The sequence below is a fragment of the Anomaloglossus baeobatrachus genome, chromosome 5, assembly GCF_048569485.1.
Source record: "Anomaloglossus baeobatrachus isolate aAnoBae1 chromosome 5, aAnoBae1.hap1, whole genome shotgun sequence".
Lineage (NCBI taxonomy): Eukaryota > Metazoa > Chordata > Amphibia > Anura > Aromobatidae > Anomaloglossus > Anomaloglossus baeobatrachus.
In genome coordinates, this window is record NC_134357.1 from 545,006,380 (window position 1) to 545,031,789 (window position 25,410).

Here is a 25,410-nt window from a genome sequence, read left to right on the forward strand (position 1 = left end):
TTGATATGCCTTTTTTACGCCGGTCGTTCAGGGGCCTTATTCCTCAGCAATATTTTTTAACGGTCCTGAGGAATATGTAAATAGCACCAACCCATTGGATGAAAAGTGAGTGAGAGCTGACACCAAAGCGCATCGACCCCGATTGGTTTTGGAACATTAACCTTATGACAGCAGTATTTAAGAGGTTAAACAGAGGTTGAATGATCCCCTATGCGGGATCGGTCCCCCGCAATGATAATCACACATGCAGATCATTTCCATTGTACCCTGGGATCATCTAACATCTCCAGGGTATGGTAGCATGTAAGATCCAGCTATAAGCACGGTGTCAGTGAATCACTGATATATCATGTGCTGCTGCACACGAGTACAGAAGTTCACGAGATCAGTGATCAGAGTAAAAACTATTTATGTCCAATAAGTGAAAAAGTAAAATAACAAACATAAAATGTGTAAAATAAAGCGCAAAAGTCATATAAACCTACAAAAATTGTTTTTGTAAAATATAGATTTTAGTGTAAAAGTAGCAAAGCATAAAGAAAAGGATATATAAGTCTCATATTGCTGAATAAGTGAATTGCTGGTTTATGAGCATTTTTCATCTGAAAAATCTGAATAAAGTGATCAAAAAATGTTATCTTTCCTAAAATGGTAACAAAATAATCTCCAACTCATCACGCAAAAAAATTAGCTGTCATACTACCCTGTTTGCCAAAAAATAAAAACGTTACAGCTCGCCGAATATTGTGACAGAAAAAACTATTTTAAAAAAGCATTTTCACTGTGCGATAGAAGTAAAGCATAAAAATCAATATAAATCTGTAAGCGCATCGACGCACAGAAAAAAAAATCTGTCCTATCACTAATACTGCATGATGAACCATGCAAAAATAAAAATAAGAACTATTCTTGTATCTATATCTTGTATCTTCTATCTCTTCATTGTACCTCCCAAAAATTTGGCTAAGGCTGGGCTGATATTTATCCTGTGCTCTCCGTTGAGCACTTATGTTGGGGTTTCCATGTAAATCATAAAAAGCAAGATTCAGACAAAACCCCCAGATGGAACCACCCTCTCTAATGAGGCAGATGGAGCCACTTTGGACTCTGGTCTCTGTTCCAGCAATGTCCTATCATTTTAGGCGTCTGTTTAGCAGCTCTGTGCAGGTTTAAAAAGATGGACACCAGCGACAGACGCCAAATGGAGTCCAAAGTGTTTCCATCAGAGTAAGTGGTTCAGAGGCGTCTTCATCTGAATCACAATTTTGGGGTATTTACTCAGCACAGAACACAAGAATGTGATCCTAGCCTTAGGGGTACTTTGAACACTATGACATCGCAAGCCGATGCTTGCAATGCCGAGCGCGATAGTCCCCGCCCCCGTCGCATCAGCAATATCTTGTGATTGCTGCCGTAGCGAACATTATCGCTACGGCAGCTTCACATACACTCACCTGCCCTGCGACGTCGCTCTGGCTGGCGAACCACCTCCTTACTAAGGGGGCGGGTCGTGCGGCGTCACAGTGATGTCACAGCAGGCGGCCAATAGAAGCGGAGGGGTGGAGATGAGCGGGACATAAACATCTCACCCACCTCCTTCCCTCCGCATAGCCGGCGTGAGCCGCGGTGACGCAGGTAGGAGATGTTCCTCACTCCTGCGGCTTCTCACACAGCGATGTGTGCTGCCGCAGAAACGAGGAACAACATCGTACCGTCGCTGCAGCTAAATTATAGAAATATCGGACACTACACCGATGATACAATTACGACACTTTTGCGCTCGTTAATCATATCAGAAAGGATTTACACACTACGATATCGACAATGATGCCGGATGTGTGTCACTTTCGATTTGACCCCACCGACATCGCACCTGCGATATCGTAGTGTGCAAAGTACCCCTTATACTAAAAGTGATTAGAAAATGTTCTGTACCCCAAAATGTTAGCAATAAAACCCCTATTTATACCACACAAACCCAGCCCCCCACTCAGATCTGTCACTGGAAATATAGGGGTGTCCCATGTTACTTGCAGCACAAAGGCTCTGAATGAGGGATATGGGTCCCACCCCCTAAATAAAATCCAGTGAAATCTGCACTCCCAAATCCAAATTACTCCCTCTTTCTGAGCCCCCCTTTCCCTAAATCGCAGTAAGTGGTCACATGTGTTGCATTATTGTGGTGGGGAGAGTGCACTTAATTTACGGGGTGCATGTCTCCAGAAGTACAATATATGGGGGTGCTACAATGTATGGGGGTACAATGTACGGGCACTAAACTGGCATATTTGTAATTCTCCAGAAAAACAGCGTGGCGTGGATGATACAAAATAGTCACTGCAGCCATAGACAAGTTATTTGACAGATGCAATTTCTACAGTGAAGATCACTTTTGTTTTTTTTCTGTTGTTCTAGCACCTCTGGGGCTCTGCAAATGTCACTCACAACTATTCTAGCAAAATCTGTGCTCTAATAGCCAAATAGCCCCTCCCTGCTTAGCCCTGCCGTGTGGCCAAACAGTAGTTTCTGATAACATATAGGGCATCCCTGCTTTCAGGATAAATTGCACAATAAATTGTGGAGTCCATTTTCACCTTTTACCCCTTGTGTAAATGACAAATTTAAGGTAATAACAAAATTTAATTTTTACCACTAAAATGTTATATTTCCACTTCCCAATGTTAGAAAATTCTGTAAGGCACCTGTTGGTTCAAAATACTGACTAAACCCCTAGATAAATTCCTTTCGCAGTGAATTTTCCAATATGGGGTCACTTGAGGGGTTTCTACTGATCTGGCACTTTACGGGCTCGGCTCACAGAGGCCACAATCTATTCAAACGGAATCTGCTTCCTAAATACCAAGTCACGCTCTTTCCCATCTGATCCCCACTGTGTATTCATATAGTAGTGTATGGGGAACTGCCCTATTGGTAAAAATGTCATAAATTGTCCTGTCACCATTTGTGTGATTTAAAATTTTGAGCTAAAGTAAAATTGTAGTGGAAAAACGCTAAGTTTTTCATTTTCACAGCCCAATCTAATACAAATCTGTGTAATTTGTGGGTTAAAAATACTCACCACACCAATAGATCAATTCATTATAGGGTGTAGTTTGCCAAATAGAGTCACTTGTGCAGTTGCTGCCTTTTTGGCACCTCAGGGACTCTACAAATGCAGCACATTGTTCAAGTTTGCGCTCCAAAAATCAAATAGAGCTGTTTGCTTTCCGAGCCCTGCCATGTGTCCAAACATGAGTTTTTGACCATGTATGCGTTATGACGGTGTTCGGGAGAAATTGCGTAACAAATTATGGGATCCATTTTCTCCTATTATCCATTGTCAAAATTACAAATTACATTATTGTGGAGAAAAACGTTACCATCATTTTAATATCCACATGTTTAAAACTTCTGTGAAGCGCCTATGGGTTAAAAATGCTCAACACACTCTACATAAATTCCTTGAGGGGTCTAGTTTTGAAAATGGGGTCACTTGTGGGGGTTTCTGATGTTTTGGTACCTTAGGGGATTTGCAAATGCGACATGCAGTCAGCAATCTATTTCAGCAAAATGTGCTTTCCAAAATTCAAATATTGCTTCTTCTGTTCAGAGCCGTCCCATTTCTCCAAACAGAACTTTTTGACCACATGTGGGGTATCCCCGCGCTCATAAGAAAGTGGGTAACAATTTATTTGGGACACTTTTTGGTGATCCCTCTTGTGAAAGTGAGAAATTCAGTGCTACAGCAACATTTTTGTGAAAAAATTAACATTTTTCAATATGACGTTCTAAAGTAATGAAATTCTGTGAAGTACCCGTGGGTTCAAAATACTCACTATACCTCTGGATAAAATTCTTGATGTGTCTAGTTTCCAAAATGGGGTCATTTGTCTGGGGCTCCTGCTGTTTATATACCTTAGGGGCCCAGCAAATGCAACATTGTGCCCGCAATCTATTTCAGCCAAATTTGTGTTACAAATTTCAAATGGTGCTCCTTCCCGTCCGAGCCCTGCCGTTTGTCCAAACAGAGGTTTCCAGCCACATGTGGGGTATCAGCGCACTTAAAATAAGCTGGGTAACAAATTTTGAGGTCCAATTTGTTGTGTCATTTCATGTAAAAGTGAATAAATTGAGGCTAAAGTAACATTTTTAGGTAAAATGTAAATTTAATTTTTTCTTTCATTCCACTTTATATTAATTCCTGAAAAAGCACCTGAAGGATTAATGAACTTTTTGGATGTAGTTTTGAGAAGTGTGAGGGGTGCAGTTTTTAGAATTGTGTCACTGTGGGGTATTTTCTGCACCTAGGCCTCTCAAAGTCACTTCAAATGTGATGTGGTGACTAAAAAAATGGTTTTGGAAATTTTGTTGGAAAAATTAGAAATTGCTGATAGTTTTAACCCTTCTAACTTCCTAAAAAAATGTTTCAAAAATTGTGGTGATGTAAAGTAATCATGTGGGAAATGTTATTTATTAATTATTTGTGTGAGATACAGTTTACATACACTATCTAAAAAGACACATCTGCATGTTTCTTTCACTCTCAGACATGAAATCTGAATAAACATTTCCCGTTTTAGGTCAGTTAGGAACCAAACTGATTTATATTTGCCAAATGCCAGAATAATTAGAGAGACAATGTTTTAAGGCATTTTTATTACTTTCTGCAAAGTCAAAGGTTGACATACAGTAAGAGAACTATACCTTTAAACAATATGGAACAGCCCATATGATAATGTAATGTCTTTGGATGCTTCTGATAAGTTTTTAATACACACCTGAAACACACTGCTACTTTGTATAGCATTATGGGAAAGTCAAAAGAAATCAGCCAAGATCTCAGGAATTGTTGTCTTGCACAAGTCTGGTTCATCCTTGGGTGCACTTGCAAATACCTGAAGGTGCATCGTTCATCTGTACAAACAATTATATGCAAATACAAAGAAGATGGAAACGTCCTGCCACCATAACGCTCAGGAAGGAGACGGGTTCTCTGTACCAGAGATGAATGTGGTTTCTTCAGACATGTGCATATCAACTCAAGAACAAAAGCAAAAGACCTTGTGAAGAAGCTGGCGACAGCTGGTAAGATTGTGTCATTATCATAGTTACATAGTTAATAAGGTTGAAAACATACCTAGGTCCATCTAGTTCAACCTTATCCACAGTGAAACGAGTACTGTATCAACATGGGCTAAAAGGTCACTCTGCCAAGAAGAAGACATTACTCCAAAAGAAACATAAAAAAGCCAGATTAATGTTTGCAGATGCAAACAGGAACAAAGACCTTAATTTTTGGAGAAATGTCCTGCGGTCTGATGAAACTAATATTGTTTGGCTATAGTGACCATCGATACGTTTGGAGGGAAAAGGGAGAAGCTTTGAAGCCTAACAACACCATCCCAACTGTGGATGACAGCATCATGTTGTGGGATTGTTTTGCTGTAGGAGGGACTGGTGCACTTCACAAAATAGATGGCATCATGAGGAAAGACGATTATGTGGCAATATTGAAGCAACATCTAAAGACATCTAAGAAATTTCTAAGGGAAAGTTGCAGTCTGTCACTGCTATAAATAATCCATAGCGGATATACAGTGCTGGCCAAAAGTATTGGCACCCCTGCAATTCTGTCAGATAATACTCAGTTTCTTCTTGAAAATGATTGCAATCACAAATTATTTGGTATTATTATCTTCATTTAATTTGTCTTCAATGAAAAAAAAAATTGTCATAAAGCCAAATTGGATATAATTCTACACCAAACATAAAAAAAGGGGTGGACAAAAGTATTGGCACTGCTTGAAAACTCATGTGATGCTTCTCTAATTTGTGTAAATAACAGCACCTGTAACTTACCTGTGGCACCTAACAGGTGTTGGCAATAACTAAATCACACTTGCAGCCAGTTGAAAATGAATATGTCTGGCTCACTGTGTTTACAGTAGGTGCCCAGAAAAAATAAGTCAATCGAATAGAGATAGTTCTGGCACACTAAAATAATTGGTAACAGAGCAAGTTCTTGGAATGCTGAATATGTTTATTTGTGCAAAGGATAAACAATGAACGTCCGACGTTTCGACCATATAACTTAGGTCTTAATCATGGACAAAGGTTATCTAAGATCAAAAGAAATGTGAAAAATACAAAAATTAGTACATAGTATGGTATTGACAATACATTGTCACATAGAAAACGTATCACAATTGGCTGTTTACAGTAGATCAATAGACCATCTTGTATTGCACATAATAAACGCATCTGTGTTGTAGAAATGTATGGAACACGGAATTAATTATACCGATAACCTATCTAGAAGGAAAAGTGCATGTTAGTATCAAAACAAGAGATACGTACAGCAACGCACCCACCTATATGAACAGTGGGAAGGTATATGTTCTATTGCATATGGGCATCGCCAATAGGTAGTGAAAGAACAAATATGAAATCCTATGAAGGAAACAGAATGAATAAGTGTCACGTGACATATCGTGAAAATATAGACATAGAATAGCAGTTCATATTTTCTGTTTTTCATATACATCAGGGACATGAGTGTATAACTATATCTATACCTTATGCACTTGAGAATAAAAATGGGAGAGGTAGCAGGAAGTCTTTATCCAGAACTGGAAATAATATATACTTGTGGTTGATCCTAAATAGAGATCAGCACAGACGTTTGCATCATAATAATGTATGGACAATCTCATGATAGGAGATGTGAAAAAAAGGGCAAAAAATGCAAGAGTGATAAATAAAACGTGGAAATTAAAAGTAAAAGTGAAGATATACATAGGAGGACATACATAAGAAGAACAAACTACCTGAATTACCGTGTTGTGGTCAAAGGTAGATTTTATGGGGAGACAAGAAGGAATAGTGTGGTCCCCTCACTGAATGGTTCTCAGTTGCCTCCAAGAGACATAAATGCTATAAAAATCAAATAGGGATAGAAGAGATCCATGCATGATTAGATGACACCAGTATAAGGTACAAGGTACATATGTCCTAGGATATAATAGGTCTAGTATCCATATTATCTTTGCGTAGCATAAAGAAGAAATCAACAGGCACTGATGTCATAAATAGGGAGTCAGGCGTCCCTGTATGACTCCATGAGACACCTTATAAAAGTGTAAGAGGAATTTAAATATGACAAAGAGTGTGAAACAATACACCAAAATAGCACAGGTTAGGGCACATACCTGGAAGGCACTAATGTAATTAAAGTAACACTGTCAGGCACAGTATGGTGTTAAGAATCTAAGGGAAAGCATGGGAGAGAGAGTGTAAGTGATGGCCTGCCAGTGCAGGATAGTAGGCAGAAAAAGACAGTAAACACATACCTTATGGCGCTGGTACAGGGTATAGGCCCCAGGGAAGCGTGCAATGTGTAATGGTGACTTGAGAATCTAAATTGTGAGGAAGCATGAGCAATCTCAAGGCTACAAGTCCATCTCCAAAGACCTGAAGGTTCCTGTGTCTACGGTGTGCAGTGTCATCAAGACGTTTAAAGCCCATGGCACTGTGGCTAACCTCCCTAGATGTGGAAGGAAAAGAAAAATTGACGAGAGATTTCAACGCAAGATTGTGCGGATGGTGGATAAAGAACCTTGACTAACATCCAAACAAGTTCAAGCTGCCCTGCAGTCCGAGGGTACAACAGTGTCAACCCGGATTATCCGTCGGCGTCTGAATGAAAAGGGACTGTATGGTAGGATACCCAGGAAGACCCCACTTCTTACCCTGAGACATTAAAAAGCCAGGCTGGAGTTTGCCAAAACTTACCTGAGAAAGCCTAAAACGTTTTGGAAGAATGTTCTCTGGTCAGATGAGACAAAAGTAGAGCTTTTTGGGAAAAGCCATCAACACAGAGTTTACAGGAAAAAAAAAAGAACATGGTCCCTACAGTCAAACATGGCGGAGGTTCCCTGATGTTTTGGGGTTGCTTTGCTGCCTCTGGCACTGGACTGCTTGACCGTGTGCATGGCATTATGAAGTCTGAAGACTACCAACAAATTTGGCAGCATAATGTAGGGCCCAGTGTGAGAAAGCTGGGTCTTCCTCAGAGGTCATGGGTCTTCCAGCAGGACAATGACCCAAAACACACTTCAAAAAGCACTAGAAAATGGTTTGAGAGAAAGCACTGGAGACTACTAAAGTGGCCAGCAATGAGTCCAGACCTGAATCCCATAGAACACCTGTGGAGAGATCTCAAAATGGCAGTTTGGAGAAGGCACCCTTCAAATCTCAGGGACCTGGAGCAGTTTTCCAAAGAAGAATGGTCTAAAATTCCAGCAGAGCATTGTAAGAAACTCATTGATGGTTACCGGAAGCGGTTGTTCGCAGTTATTTTGGCTAAAGGTTGTGCAACCAAGTATTAGGCTAAGGGTGCCAATACTTTTGTCGGGCCCATTTTTGGAGTTTTGTGTGCAATGATCAATGATTTGATTTTTGTTTCATTCTCTTTTGTGTTTTTTCATTGCAAGCAAAATAAATGAAGATAATAATACCAAAGAATTTATGATTGCAATAATTTTCAAGAAGAAACTGAGTATTATCTGACAGAATTGCAGGGGTGCCAATACTTTTGGCCAGAACTGTATGACCCTCCACAAGGTTACAGATGTGGAAGAAAGAAACTGGGATATGTCGTGCTGACATCAAACATCCATAAGTTGATTAATTTCTCTTTTATTCAATCAAGTCTCCGCGTTTCAGAGGACGCAGCCTCCTTCTTCAGGACAATTATTACAGAGAAATCAACTATACTGGTATATAACAGTCTCCTCTCCATATATACACTTGTCTCAGTAATGTATGAATTCAAGACCGCCCTCAAATTTTCAAAAAAAGGCGGGTGGCCGATCAGTGGGATTTACGATCGGTAAATAAATCACAATTGTCCAAAACATATTAAAAAAACATTTGAGTAACATTCCGTCCATATCGATGTTGTGAAAAAATTAAAAAGAAAAAGAGAAAGGGAAAAAAGGAGGGGGTAAATGTGTTTATATATATATATATATATATATATATATATATATATATATACATACAGTATATTATATATATATATATATATATATATAAAAAATAAGGTTACTCAAGAACCAGCGATGCTAGTTTTGTAAACACATAAACTAACCATGATACCAAAGCAGAAATACATGAGAAAATGTAGATCGAAAAAAGAGGTGAAAGGTTAAATGTCAAAAAGACCGTGAAACATCCATTATAGTGGAAATGGATTATAAGATTATTTTATCCATTATAATAAAGTTGAATCATAAGAGTAACATTATTTTGTATAATATGTATAATATACAACTGAATTGAATTGATGAAATTGAAATGAAATAAAAAAATGAATTAAATTGATGAGAATGAAATTAAATAAAAAATTATAAAGTGAAATGTTTCCAGGTGTATTAATTTTCAGTTTTACAAGGGACAAAAGTTATCTTTCTATAAAGATAAAGCAGTGGAAGCGAGTGACAGAAGAAACATCTAGTGCGCATGCCCAAAAAGTTAATCTCAGTATAAACTGTGGGAAAATTCATACTGAGATTGCGTGAAGGGTGACTATGGTTCAGAAGCGTGAGAAAAAAAACAAACTGCGAGTTCATAAACTGGAAGGCATAGTAGACATGTTAACCTAGAATTAGTCACTGTTGTGAGCCGCTGGAGCCCGCGATAACTGCAGGGACACGACCAATGACGTTCTAATACATCGTTGGTCTTGAATGGGTTGAGAAAAAAAGTAATTGATTTTCCCACCATTTTCTATGTGCTCTCAAATATTACAATTTGGATACAAAGAGCATTTAAAATAATAGAAAATGTGTTCAAGGACCCTGTGTGGAAAGGTAAAGGGGTGAGGATAAATATATTGATATTGTGTTATCTACAAAAGTTTAAAAAACTGAGAATTTGAGAGCAACTCTGAATTTCGTTGTCTATTTTAGAATTGGTAGTTAGGAATGTGATGGAGAGAATGTTGGGTATTTATTTTGGGGAATGGGGGCGAGGGTTGCAATGCTGCTCCATACAGTATGTATTAGGGTGACAATGTGCACTATAGAAAAAAATAAAAATTAGCTTCATTCAAAGTATCACCCCCCCCATAATTGTTACACATAATGATCTGTAATATCCTTTAAAAAAAATCATTTGGTTTGGTTGTATTTAAAAGGTGGCTCAATGTCGGCCCTGTAATAGTTGTTAAAATAGGATTTGGGTAGTTTTAATATAGACCAGTAACGAGAGCCCCACCGCTCCTTGAAACTCTCTCCAGTTTACGTATTTGTAATTTATAAAGAATAATTATTATTACAGTAAATTTTTGCCTGAAATTCACTTTCTTTAATTGATAATAGTAATTTGGAAGTGATGACGAGCGATATTAGGGTGATTTTCAGCAACTGATAAGCAAATCCATGTGTAATCGGCTTTGGCCGCATACAACTGCTGTCTATCCTGCACCAGAATTGAATGGAGTCAAGAGTAAGCATGCGCAGTAGCACACACTCATCGTTTATTCACTTTTTCGGCTTCCGTCCAGGACAGTAAAGCTTGTTGAAAGGCTGCAGGGCAGCCAATCAACAAGCTTTGCAGCTGTAGCGCCTCCCTCAGTTATTAGTGTAGGTTGATAATGGCAAAGGAGAAGGTGCACAGCCAAATACACAGGGATTCGCTGATCTCTAGCAGCAACGTATCATCTTAAATGAAATGCTGTTTTAGGTTTGCTATTTAGGCCTCCCACATGTTTAGTCATGGTTGTCAGAAAAAATGGCATCTTCAAATTGCAGTGTTAGAGGAATGTGATTATTTGTAGGGACAGCACAACGTATTACCATTTTTAAGCTGCTGTTGAATAAGCAGGTGTTGGCCAGGTTTTATTTCCTGCACTGTACAGAATCACAACCAACATGTACCACTCCTACTGTTGCAGCCAACAAAGTACTTTAGTTCTGGGAAAAAGCAAGATTCCTGGCAAAGCAACAATATCACATGATCAGTAAGGTCAATAATCAATTTGGTCAATGGAAGAGTCGCAAGAAGAATCCTAAATGGCAAACCAAAACACATGAATCCAAGGGGAAGGAATTTGTTAATAAACTTGATGATTTGTTTGATGTTGCTCATGCTGATGCCATGAAACTGGTAAAACTTCAGGAAGACAGGGACTTCTTGCTTACACAAAGAGACAAAGGTTGTTGTTGAAGCATGGAACCATTAGACAGAAAGCTGGCCATGGTTGAGGAAAGAAGAATTATGAGAGAATTACAAGCAGAGAAATGAAGAAAAAAGGAAACTGAGCGAGTTCAGCAGTTGACAGCATCGGCTAAATTTTGCATTAGTACCAGTTGCAGCTACAACTGCTCTTACGACAATGATAGTGATAGAGGGCAAAAGGAATTTTAGCCCCAAGAAATGTGTCAGTAAGACCGGTCAACATTGTGACTCAGGAAGTTGCTGCAGCTCTAGCCAGAACTATTATCGGTGATAGAAAAGCGACCTACCTTCTTGCTGCAGCTTTTCAGTCTTTTGGCCATGATCAAGATAGATTCCCTGTTCAACATAAAACTAGCAGTTGGGCTTGTTGCAGGCATCAAGAAATTGCAGCAAATGCTATCAAAGCTTCTTTCAAAGCAGTGGTTCACTGACTGTATGTACACTGGGATGGAAAAAGGTTTGCAAGCTAGACCAGCAATGAAACTGCTAAGTGACTGTCAGCACTAGTGTCCAGAGGAGGAACTGAAAAGTTGATGTCAGTCCCAGAGATACCTAACAGCACAGGAACAGCACACGCTAATGCTGGGTTCACACATAGCGACGCAGCAGCGATCACGATGGGCGACCTGACCTTATCAGGATCGCTGCTGCGTCGTTACATGGTCGCTGGTGAGCTGTCAAACAGGCAGATCTCACCAGCGACCAGTAACCAGCCCCCAGCGACTTGTGGAAGCGGTGCTGCGCTTGGTAACTAAGGTAAATATCGGGTAACCAAAAGCTTGGTTACCCGATATTTACATTGGTTACCAGCGCACACCGCTTAGCGCTGGCTCCCTGCACGCCAGAGTACACATCGGGTTAATAAGCAAACCCTTGCTTATTTACCCGATGTGTACTCTGGCATGCAGGGAGCCGGCAGCACAGGCAGCGTGAGAGCGGCGGACGCTGGTAACGAAGGTAAATATCGGGTAACCAAGGAAAGGGCTTCCCTTGGTTACCCGATGTTTACCTTGGTTACAGCTTACCGCAGGCTGCCAGAAGCTGGCTCCCTGCTCGCTTCAGTTCGTCGCTCTCTCGCTGTCACACACAGCGATGTGTGCTTCACAGCGGGAGAGCAACGAGCAAAAAATGAAGCAGGATATTCGGCAACGAGCGGCGACCTCACAGCAGGGGCCAGCTCGTTGCTGGATGTCACACACAGCGACAGCGACGGGACGTCGCTGCTACATCACAGAAAATGGTGACGCAGCAGCGACCTCGTCGCTGTGTGTGACATCACCTTTAGGCTGTATTCAAGGTTCTGCATGATTGGCAGCTCTTAGATAAAGTCAAGTTTATGTCATTCGACAAGACCAGTAGTAATAGTGACAACAAAGGCTGGTGCGTGCGTTCTTTTGATATAGAAACTGCAGAAAGAACTACTGAGTTTCTCGTGTAGGCACTACATTCACAAGCTAATTATTGCAAGCTTATTAGATAAATTGTGGCTGGCATCAACAGATCCAATTATAAAGTTCAAGAGATTTTCCGTTGTCTGGAATCAACTGGATAACACCAAGTTTTCAGCTGGAATGGAAGATGACGTAATTTCAACTGAGCTACATCTACTTAAAGGGAACCAATCATCAGGATTTTCGTATAGAAGATAAAGCCAGTGCTATACTGGCACTATCAGGCTGCTTATCTACATACTATTAGTGGTCAGCTAGGATGTTTAGGCTATGTGCGCACGTTGCGTACAGTTCACTGCAGAGATTTCTGCAGCGATCTGAAGAGCACATGTGCGCTTTAAATCGCTGCAGAAATGTCCGTAGTGAGCGCTGATTCCATGCGCTCTGCCTGCAGCTCCTGCCATAGACATAGCAGGAGCTGCCGGCAAAGCGCACGGAAGAAGTGACATGTCACTTCTTTTTGCGCAGCGCTTCGGCAGTAGCCGAAGCGCTGCGCTTTAAAACGCCACGTGCGCACGGCCCCTGCACAATCTCCATAGACTGTGCAGGGGACGCAGGACGCATGCAGTTACGCTGCGCTACAAAGCGCAGCGTAACTGCATGTATTTACGCAACGTGCGCACATAGCCTAAGGCTTTCATATCCAAGAAAGTGAAGTTTATGAATTCAGCAGCTTCTTGAGTGACAGTTGCATCTGAGCAGCTAATCTCTCGGTGGGTATTCATATGAATTCCCGCCCCCCTGCCATCTGTTCCTCCCTCTATGGTAAGTATTATACAAACGATTCACTTTTTTGAAGGACCTGTGGTAAGGTCATACCCATGTGACCAGAAGGGGGGGCCTCAGCCAACAAAGCTGGATACCAGGTTACATGGGTATGAACTCACACAGGTCCTTCAAAAAAAATGAATAGTTTGTATAATACTTACCATAGAGAACAGAGAGAGGGAGGAACAACAGGCAGGGGGGCAGAAATCCATATGAATACCCACCCAGAGATTATCTGCTCAGATGCAACTGTCACTCAAGAAGCTGCTGAATTTATAAACTACTTCACTTTCTCGGATTTGAAAGCCTAAACATCTGAGGTGACCACTAATGTTATGTAGATAAGCAGCCTGATAGTGCCAGTACTGCACTGGCTTTAGCTTATATACAAAAATCCTGATGATTGGTTCCCTTTAAGGAGTGCCTAGTTGAATTTTGCACCAACCACCTTGCACAATGCCATCCAAGACAATGATTACAAGGAATTGTTAACACTGGCACTCCTGTTCCTTGGTTCATCGGCAAACCCAGACATACATATCAAAACTCCAGGCGGCTACCAGTGGGCCCGATAGAAGACCAAACTGATATACCCTCTGAAGATCTTAATGTTTTGTCACCAATTTAGTTTACCTGTGACAAGTTAAAAAATCTCCATTAATTTTGTACTTTTACCGTCCACTGATACTTGAAGGCTTGGTACTTCTGTCAGATCCCAGCCATATCGCCACAAAATGACTTGATATTACTGCAAGTGTCGCGGGCGGAGGAGGGGACACTGCGCTCTCCCACTGCTCGGGTCCGGCCGTGGCTGCTGCGGCTGCTGCTGCTCGGTGGTGGCTCGAGCGGTGGGCCGGATCCCGGGGATTCGAGCGGCGCTCCTCGCCCCTGAGTGAAAAGGGTGGGGATTGGATGGTGGGGATTTGGTTATTGTCCGTGACGCCACCCACGGTTGTGGTGATATTGGTGACACCACCGCTGCTCTGCACGGGGATCCCGGGAGCGATGACAGGGATCAGCCTGGATGTTAGTTCTCCCCTCCGTGGGTAGGGGGTTTGTTGTCCCGGGGCCCGGTGATGGGGTAGGGATGGATGGCAGGCGGGTTACGGGGCCTGGCCAGGTGCAGGGTCGCGGGGGCAGCGCTGTGCCACACGGCACGGTGGTACTCACGGCTGGATGGACGGGTCCCACAGACGGCTGCGGTGTTTCTCCTCCCGGCAGGTTGATGGTGACTGCCTTTCCCTGCACCTATGTAGTGTAACGGTTCCAATGGGTTCCCACCGGTAACCCGCTCCTCAGCTTGGATGGGTGCTGAAGGAGCCCCTTTTGCCCGCAGGCTCTGGCCCTGGGAACTTTAGCCTTGGCGGTGACTGTGTTTCCCTCTCTCGGTTGGACTGTTGCCTTCTGACGGGACTTGGCTGCTGGGAAACCCAGGTTCCCTTCGCTAACGGATTTGGCAAATTCACGGCGACTCCTAGCCTTGCCGGGGTCCGTAAGCCCCTGCCGGATGGTGCTGGCTTCTCTTTGCGTACCGGTCCGGTACCGCCGGGCCACCGCCCGTCCACGGTCCTTACGGCTGGCTCCAATAGGCCTCTCCTGCAGACGGTCACCACCGTCTGCCAACCTTGCTGATCCGTCCGGGCCACACACCCGGACCAACTTCAGGCTTCTCGACTGCCACTTCACTTCTCTCACTTTCACTTCAAAACTCTATCTGCCTTACTTTTCCCGCCTCCAGGACTGTGAACTCCTCGGTGGGCGGGACCAACCGCCTGGCCCACCCCCTGGTGTGAACATCAGCCCCTGGAGGAAGGCAACAAGGGTTTTTGTCTGACTTTGGTGTGCCTGACCAGGAGTGTGGGGTGTGTTGGTGTAGTACCTGTGAAGTCCTGGCTTGTCCAGGGCGCCAGATTCCCCCTTAGTAAAATGCAGACCGTCCGCGGGCTGCCCGTCCATCACCGGTTTTATTTTCACAAACTGAAAAAGATAAACGGTAAACATATTATAAGTATAATAACATCTTCCCACATCGAGAGGTACCTTTACTTAAACGCTGCAAACGGTAACGGCTTCCGCTCTCTCCCACCCAAGTAACCTGGCCCTGATGCTGCCCCTAAGCAAACAGGCAGCACCCCTTGACCCCAGTCCAACACAAGTTACCCGAGCCGGTTCTGTCCTTTTCAGGGGTCCCATGTCCATGGGGAGCCCCTGAAACCCCCAGAGGATTGCCACCGGTTGCGGTAGTGGCGGGCCTGGGCCATCACTTCCCTCCAGGCCCATCCTCCAAATCAGCCTCTCCAGAGGCGATAACGGTTTAGCCATAAAAACATCATTTTTATTTACAGACCACAAGTTCGTGGTTGCCCTGCCAGTTCTCGGGCTTGTCCGTAGTAGTTCCTACGCATTTGGTAAAGGGGTCCCAACGGGGACCAGTTGCCAGCAACGACCGGTGCTAATCAAGGCTTGTTAATCTGGTGAACTTCGGTTAATCATTCTTATCATTCATTTTCAAAATATTTAAACGGTTACAGGTGGTGGTCCCAACGGGGACACTGCAATGGGACTCCGCTGCCCTTACTCCGATTCTTCTACGTCGGCTGGGGGAGGAGGTGCGGTGGACACTCGGGCTTCTTGGCTGCCCCTCAGCTTCGCATCCAATGCGAACCACCCCCTCTCCCCACAGTGCCGGGTATACTGCACCAGATCTCCAGGCATCAGATTGCGGCCTGGATGCTCCTCCGGCAGGTGGGCGTTGACATCCCGCCGGGCTACAAAAACTTCGGCCTCCAGGCCCGGTTCATAGATAAAGCCATAGCCCCAGCGGACATCAAACCGCCTCACCTGCCCTTCATACAGCGGGCCCCGGATACGGAAGGTCGCTTGGCGGAGGCTCTCCTTTTCCCGGATTGTACGGGCCACCAACTCCGCCTTCTTCCTCTCTCTTTCCGCGATCTCCGGGCCCAGCAGTGTCGGCTCCCTGTCCCAATACGGAGCTGCTGCGAGCTCCGGTGCACGGGTCGGGCCCCGCGAGATCTTCTGGACACTGCCCACCACTGGCAATCTGGGTGGAAGGTCCCGCGGTGACTTGGCCTGGGGTGCTGCCCTGCAGCGGCAACCCGGCGCAACCTCAGCCGAGGTGTGGGGGATGGGCACAAGGGTCCTCTTCCGCCGGGCCTCCTGCACGGAGCGGCCTATCGGCTCCGGCTCGGGAAGTTTTTTGGGCGATGCCTCCGGCTCAGGCTTCTGCACCTTCCAGGGTAGCACTTCCGGTCGGTCACGGGCTCCGGCTACAGGTCGATCCGCCTGGGCGGACATGCAGGGTACTGCTACCGGTTGCTGGGGTAGCGGGCCTAGTGGCGGGGCCGCGGCGGCCAGTACGGGTAGCGGGGGAGGTAGCAAGGTGAGCGGGCGTGGACCGGGTCCCTCGGCCGCGATGACCGACCCACTAGGGGCACAGGGGCGTGGGTCACTCACCCTCCCTTCCGAAGCTCCCTCTTCCTCGCGTCTCCGCACGGTCGCTACGACCTCCGCCATGTCAGCCTCCCACTCCTCCAAGAGGAGCTGCATCTTGACCTGTAGCCGTTGTTGGAGCTGCGCGGTCCGAAACTCCACCCACGCCGCGGTTCCAGGCGCGGGGGCTACGGTGCTGCGGGACGGCATAAACATGGCTCTGGCGGCCTCTTCCAGGAACCAGCAACAAGATGGCCGCTGGGTCCTGGCGTCCCTGCTTTTATAGCCGCGGGCTACATGCGGCCAGACGCCATCAGTCCCCCTTAGTCTCTTTTCGGCTCCTCCTCTACAGGGGCGGGGTTTTGGCCTTCGCGCCTCCACTACTCGAGGAGACGCTCGAGCGGGAATTTTTCGAGCCTAAGATGGCGGCTTCTCCAATTTTTCGGCCGGACACCACCGGCGGTAACAAGGCGCACCTCCACCAGACGGCAGAGCGGTAAGATCCTGTTCGTAATGCCAAGTTGTCGCGGGCGGAGGAGGGGACGCTGCGCTCTCCCACTGCTCGGGTCCGGCCGCGGCTGCTGCAGCTGCTGCTGCCCGGTGGTGGCTCAAGCGGTGGGCCGGATCCTGGGGACTCGAGCGGCGCTCCTCGCCCGTGAGTGAAAAGGGTGGGGATTGGATGGTGGGGATTTTGGTTATTGTCCGTGACGCCACCCACGGTTGTGGTGATATTGGTGACACCACCGCTGCTCTGGACGGGGATCCCGGGAGCGATGACAGGGAGCAGCCTGGATGTTAGTTCTCCCCTCCGTGGGTAGGGGGTTGGTTGTCCCGGGGCCCGGTGATGGGGTAGGGATGGATGGCAGGCGGGTTACGGGGCCTGGCGAGGTGCAGGGTCGCGGGGGCAGCGCTGTGCCGCACGGCACGGTGGTACTCACTCAGCCAATGATGAGGACACAGTTCTCGGTAAAACACACGGCTGGATGGACGGGTCCCACAGACGGCTGCGGTGTTTCTCCTCCTGGCAGGTTGATGGTGACTGCCTTTCCCTGCACCTATGTAGTGTAACGGTTCCAATGGGTTCCCACCGGTAACCCACTCCCCAGCTTGGATGGGTGCTGAAGGAGCCCCTTTTGCCCGCAGGCTCTCGGGCCCTGGGAACTTTAGCCTTGGCGGTGACTGTGTTTCCCTCTCTCGGTTGGACTGTTGCCTTCTGACGGGACTTGGCTGCTGGGAAACCCAGGAGGTTCCCTTCGCTAACGGATTTGGCAAATTCACGGCGACTCCTAGCCTTGCCGGGTCCGTAAGCCCCTGCCGGATGGTGCTGGCTTCTCTTTGCGTACCGGTCCGGTACCGCCGGGACACCGCCCGTCCACAGTCCTTACGGCTGGCTCCAATAGGCCTCTCCTGCAGACGGTCACCACCGTCTGCCAACCTTGCTGATCCGTCCGGGCCACACACCCGGACCAACTTCAGGCTCCTCGACTGCCACTTCACTCCTCTCACTTTCACTTCAAAACTCTATCTGCCTTACTTTTCCCGCCTCCAGGACTGTGAACTCCTCGGTGGGCGGGACCAACCACCTGGCCCACCCCCTGGTGTGAACATCAGCCCCTGGAGGAAGGCAACAAGGGTTTTTGTCTGACTTTGGTGTGCCTGACCAGGAGTGTGGGGTGTGTTGGTGTAGTACCTGTGACATCCTGGCTTGTCCAGGGCGCCACACAAGCACTCGTAGCATACAAAGGAATCAACGCACCTTTTGCTGAAGCAGCAATAAACCTGTCAACAGCCACCTGTGGTATCTCAGCGAGATTATGGTGGGTATGGCTTTTTTTTTTGACCGAGTTTCTAATTGCAGAAAACCATAGAAAATTTTCCGATGGTTGAGAAAACAACTATGTCTGCTCAACTCACATGCAGCTTATGGAAGATGTTGTGTCACACAATAAGCTTCATCACTTCATGTTGCCCAATACAAAAAACTATTTGTTGCACTGGAAATAAACCAATACTTTCTTCATCCAGATCCTCACTGTGGCACACTAATTCAAGTTATATCGATGCATCCTCAATAGTCTCCTGATTGAAAATCGTGACTGATGCTGACGAACACTCCATTGCACTCATGAACACATTAAATTAGTCACTGAGCACTCAAGAAGACCATAAACGGTTTATTCTCCAGTGTGTGGAAGCATAGCCAAGACTATCAGAACCAAAATAGAGCGTGTTTTGTTAAAAAAAAAAAGCAAAACCACTGTAAAATTATACAATTTACTTTTAATACAATAAATTGTTAGTTTTGTGATGATTCAACTACCAGTGAACCATGAATTATTACCAGGGGGTGAGACCTAAAAATTTGCACAAGAAACTTTTGACTGTCACCCTAGTATGTATATATGAATATATAACAATGTGAAATATTAAAATTAAACATTTTTCAGACCATAAGAGGCACCCTAGGTGTAGACAGCATCAAATAGGAAAAACATCTTTCCTGCTAATAAAATCTTCCCTGCAGATATAAAAAGGAGGGGTAAAGATTGCAAATTTTAATGCACTAGATTACAATAAGGAAGTAACAAATCTTTTGATAAGTGTTTCTCTGCACCATTTGTTTTATTATATATAGCTTCACAGCAAGAACATTAATGATCACTGCAGCGCTCATACATACACACACACAACACTGCTGCATGAACAGTACAGGTACTCATGTCTGCCATGTATGCACATTTACATTCACATAGAGCTCTGCTACATATATACATTATCTAAACATCCAGCTCTACTACAAATGCACATTTGCATACATATACACTGTGTATACCCCATATTGCAGTTCCTTCCAGGCAATGTGATTGATTACATGACCTGAATGGTCCAGGAGCTAGTAAATAGTGATGGGTAGCTCCTGAACGAGCCGGCTCTAAGAGCCGGCTCTTCATAGTGAATCATATGAGTCGGCTCCTGGCAGGGAGCCAATTGAAATGTAAACGGCTCTTTGCCAGTTCCGTTCCACAGTCAGTCCCCTCTTGCCCCGCCCCTCCCCTCTTGCCCCGCCCCTCTCGGCCCCTCCCTCCCAGCAGTAGTCACTCTGATCTTATCCAGGAGACTGAGAATGCATGCTCCTCCTGCTGCCGCACATAGCACTGACTCACAGCCCCGCCCCCCTCCAATCTGTGACAAGCAAGCAGCAGTCAGGCAGTCAGGCACTTTATTAAAGGAACACTGACATCTGGATTTAGCCTGATTCTAGTTATTTACCGCCAGCTTGTAAATCCTCGCTGAGCGAAGCAGAAACAGCGGATGTAAATGTGCGTCCCTTGTTCTCTCCCATTCACTTGAATGGAAGAGAACAAATGATCCGCGATGCTGGATTGAGCATCACTGGATCGCAGGCTCGGGGGCTGCATCGGCTGTGTAAATGCACCATTAGCTAGGTTATGTTGTTTCTGGTATGTGAATAACCTCCCAGCAGTCCCTGTTACATGATAGCAGTGCCCATCTGAGGGACCAACTTCATGCACAGAACTAGTCCTATACAAGGCAGTACAGCACTCTCAAATCACATCCGATTTTGCATACAATTGCCAGTAGTGTTGAGCTCATTGAATTGCACTTGTTTGATTTCTGCACTTTTTTTTTATCAAAAACATTGTGTTTGTTAAAGTTTTTACCGCAAATAATATAAAATCTGGTTATTCTGGAAACTATTCTGTTTTATGTCATAAATTGGCACATGTGTAGATTTTTACTAAAAGGTATACAATCATGGGTTAAAACATACCAGAATTGGGCTTCAAATTTAAAGCCAAAGGTAATAGGAAATGAAGAGCCGTTTTCGGAGCCAAAAGAGCCGACTCTTTTTGGTGAGCCGATCCAAAAGAGCCGGCTCACCAAAAAATCGCATTTTACCCATCACTACTAGTAAAGTGGAGGGCTCTTCAGCTGCTCACTCAGGACGTGCAGCCTCTGTACAGGTCTCGGGAGCTTCCTCTCCTGTTCTGCACCAATCACATAGATCAGTGAGGGGCAGGAGAAGAGAGAAAAGTTCTCTGTGATCCGAAATGACGCTGTCTCGGCGTTCTCCTCCATCACAGGAAGCTGCCACCAGACACTTATTAGCAAGATTTTTTTCTTGTTAAAAGTGAGTCTTATAGTCCAAAAAAATCATTAACTTTTAAAGCAATTTCCTTTTCTCATTCAACTACACAACGGTCGCATATGTTTTTAGTACAATTTGTCTATAAAATTTCTCCTCGTATGAGTTATTTTTGATGGTCAACAAAACATGATTTACCAATAATTCAAATTTCGAAATCTAGGTATGAGTATGGCTTCTTCCCTGTGTGAATTCTCTGGTGTATCGTAAAATCTGATTTTTGGTTAAAATATTTCCCACATTCTGAACAGTAAAAAAACTTCTTTCCTATGTGACTGCTGTGGTGTTTAACAAGATGAAATTGTTCTGCAAAACATTTCCCACATTCTGAACATGAAAAAGGTTTGTCCCCTGTATGCGTTGTTTGATGTGAAACAAGGTGTGATTTACGTGCAAAACATTTCCCACATTCTGAACATGAAAAAGGCTTCTCCCCTGTGTGAATTGTCTGGTGTCTAACAAGATTTGATTTATCTACAAAACATTTCCCACATTCTGAACATGTAAAAGGCTTCTCCCCTGTGTGAATTGTCTGGTGTCTAACAAGATTTGATTTATCTACAAAACATTTCCCACATTCTGAACATGAAAAAGCCTTCTCCCCTGAGTGACTTCTCTTGTGTAAAAGAAGATTTGATTTAAATACAAAACACTTCCCACATACTGAACATGAATATGGCTTCTCCCCACTGTGAGTTCTCTGATGGGTTATAAAAACTGAATTACATGTAAACCATTTCCCGCATTCTGAACATGAAAAAGGCTTCACCCCTGTGTGAGTTGTCTGATGTGAAACAAGGTGTGATTTACGTGCAAAACATTTCCCACATTCTGAACACGAAAAAGGCTTCTCCCCTGTGTGAATTTGTTGATGTCTAACAAGATTTGATTTATCTACAAAACATTTCCCACATTCTGTACATGAAAAAGGCTTTTCTCCAGTGTGACTTCTTGTGTGTGCAACAAGATATGATTTCTGTGCAAAACATTTCCCACATTCTGGGCATGAAAAAGGCTTCTCCCCTGTGTGACTTCTCTTGTGTAAAACAAGATTGAATTTAAATACAAAACATTTCCCACATTCTGAACATGAATATGGCTTCTCTCCTGTGTGTCTTCTCTTATGTGAAACAAGATGTAATTTAGATGCAAAACATTTCCCACATTCTGAACATGGAAAAGGCTTCTCCCCTGTGTGACTCCTTTTGTGTGTAACAAGATGATATTTATCTACAAAACATTTCCCACATTCTGAACATGAATATGGCTTCTCCCCTGTGTGATTTCTCTTGTGCGTAACAAGATATGATTTCTGTACAAAACATTTCCCACATTCTGGACAAGAAAATGGCTTCTCCCCTGTGTGATTTCTCTTGTGTGTAACAAGATGTGATTTGTGCGCAAAACATTTCCCACATTCTGAACATGAATGTGGCTTCTCCCCTGTGTGAGTTCTCTGGTGTCTAACAAAACTTGATTTATATACAAAACATTTTCCACATTCTGAACAGAAATATGGCATCTCCCCTGTGTGAGTTCTCAGATGTGTAGCAAGCTGTGATTTATTTACAAAACATTTCCCACATTCTGAACATGAGTGTGGCTTTTCCACCTTGTGAGTTTTCTGGTGTCTATCAAGATTTGATTTCTGTACAAAACATTTTCCACATTCTGAACATGAATATGACTTCTCCCCAGTATGAATTCTCTCATGCCTAATAAGATTTGATTTCTGGTTAAAATATTTCCCACACCAACAACAAGAAAATCTATTTTCCTCCGTGTTAATGTTTTGATGCTTAACAGAAGAAGTTTTGAGGGGAAAACTATTTCCATATTCTGAATTTGAAATTTGTTTCTTTGCTTTAAGAGCAGTAGGTTTTCTATTTTTCTTAGCAGACTGTGTTGAGTCAGAATATAGGACCTGTCCCATAGGATCAGATGAGAGATCTTTGCTGTGAATGAATGATGCTATTAATCCAGATATCCCACTCACGTCAATTGTATCTTGTGTGATCTCAAAGTCATCTGATTTAAAAATTGAAGAAGTCAGTTGTCCCTCTGATCTTCTGTCACCGTCATCTGCCAAGAATAAAACCAATTATTGTTTTTTATAAAATATCTGTGAAATTTACAGTATTTTTTTTAACATATCTGCTTAAAACGTCCATAGAAATGGAAAGATATGTAGCAAAATTGAATAATTCACTGACAATAACGGTTCATAGCCTAAAAGACAATCTCATAGCATAATCCAGTCGAGCGTGGTGTTCAACTGTTTGTTCTGTGTCCCGAATATTGGTATAAAAACAGTTATAACTGTGTAACTGTTTACATGGTTTAGTGTATTATCTATCTGTGCTATCTCTGTAGCTGGGGAAAAAAAGGGAGGAGGTCACAAGATGATTGGTGTCAAGTATCTTGTTATTTGTGTCAAGTGATTCATGGTGTTTGCTTTGCTAGCTTGGTAGCGATTTACAAATTCCAATCACACCATGCGAGTCTTCTGAGCAGGCAAGGCTGCAATTCAAGTGTGGCTGCAAGGTAAGTATGTATAGCATAGTTAAACACAATATCATAATTTCACACAAGATCATAGTTTGGTGTTACCTTTCCATTGTTTTTATCTGTACCGTTTATCCCCATTTAGTATGTGCTTCATCGACAATGCTACCAAGTGTGTGTCTTGTGAGCTGTATGCATGCCTTGAACAACCATTCGAGGGTGAATAGGTCTGCACTCGATATCGGTGTTACATATTTGGAAGCATAGGTAATGGATCTAAATATGAAGCTTGCAACACTCAGGAGCATTGCAAACCTAGGGCTGGGGAAAACACAGCTGCAATGGTGCACATTGGTATTAATGACAAAGTTAGAGAGAGGTGGAAGGTCCTTAAAAATTATTATAAGAAACTAGGAAAGAAGCTGAAGTCCAGGACCTCCAAGGTGGTGTTTTCTGAAATACTACCGGTGTCATGAGCGTCACTAGAAAGACAGCGAGAGCTAAGGGAAATAAATATGTGGCTTAGAAATTGGTGCTGGAAGAAGGGGTTTGGGTTCATGAAGAATTGGGCCGAGTTCTCTGTCGGCTACAGGTTCTATATTAGGGACGGGCTGCAACTCAATGGGAAGGGTGCAGCTGTGCTGGGGGAATAAATGGTCCGCCAGATGGAGGAGCTTTTAAACTAGGATCTGGGGGATGGGAGGGTAGTTGTGCAAAAAAGAGAAAAGATAAAGTAGACGGAGACAGTAGGGGTCAAGGCAGGTTTAGGGGAGCAGGGACAGGCAAGAAAAAGTTGGGAGATGAGGAGTAAGAAAATGTATTACATTTCTGCTGTCAAATGCAAAAAATCTTGTAAAAAAAATGAATTCGTTGGAGAGTCTTGTGTCAGCCACAGATTACTATGTGGTGGGCATTAAGGAAACCTGAGAGTCATGACTGGGTGACAAATGTAAAGGGTTAAACCACATTCAGAAATTACAGGAAATACAAAAACGGTGAAGGGGTGTGTATATTTATCAAATTTAACTTAAAATCTGTGCTCAGAGATGACATTGGGGGGAGTTGCAACAATGTAGTTTCAGTCCGTGTAAATGTACACGGGGAGGGTAATAATGTTAACCCAAGAACGTGCAAGCAATTCAATCTACCATAGAAAACAAATGACCTAGCAGGCCTGCGAGGCCCCAGGTATGCGTTCTAGGGTTAAGCTGCTAATTTGAGTTTGCTATAAGCCTCCTAACATAGCTGAACAGGCAGAGAATGAACTGCTGCAACAAAATTAAAATGCATCAAATAATAATAATAGGGGCGTTATTATGGGAATTTCAACCATCCGGACATTCAGTGGGACATTGAATCTTCGGGTTGTGCTAAAAGCTGCAAATTCTTATCTACAATTCAAGACAATTACCGTATTTTTCGGCTTATAAGACGCACTTTTCCTCCCAAAACTTTGGGAGGAAAATGAGGGGTGCGTCTTAAAATCCGAATGTAGCTTACCGGGGGGTTGTACAGAGGGGTCAAAAGAGGCAGGGAGATACTCCAAGCAATGCACTCTGCTGCCGGTGCTTCTGTTCTGTTCAATGCTGTTCTGTGCATCGGGCAGCGCCGCTCTGTTCTATGTGGAGCCACTCCGTTCTGCTCTGTGCACGGCTGCTCCGGTCTGCTCGGCTGCTCTGTGCATGACTGCTCCGTTCTGCTCGGCTGTTCTGTGCACAACTGCTCCATTCTGCCTGGCTGCTTCGTTCTGCTCGGCTGCTCTGTTCTGCTCGGCTGTTCTGTTCTGCTCAACTGTTCTGTTCTGCTCGGCACTCGACTGCTCCATCA

At 44.1% G+C, this 25,410-nt stretch overlaps 1 protein-coding gene across 1 annotated transcript in view; it reads right to left on the minus strand.

The window, feature by feature from the left end:
• LOC142312950 (uncharacterized) overlaps positions 1-25,410 on the minus strand; it is a 93,345-nt gene that overhangs the window by 53,802 nt on the left and 14,133 nt on the right. The window contains exon 11 of the mRNA XM_075351938.1: positions 21,228-23,160. Within this exon, the coding sequence (XP_075208053.1) occupies positions 21,228-23,160 (1,933 nt within the window). The remainder of the gene's footprint in view (positions 1-21,227; positions 23,161-25,410) is intronic.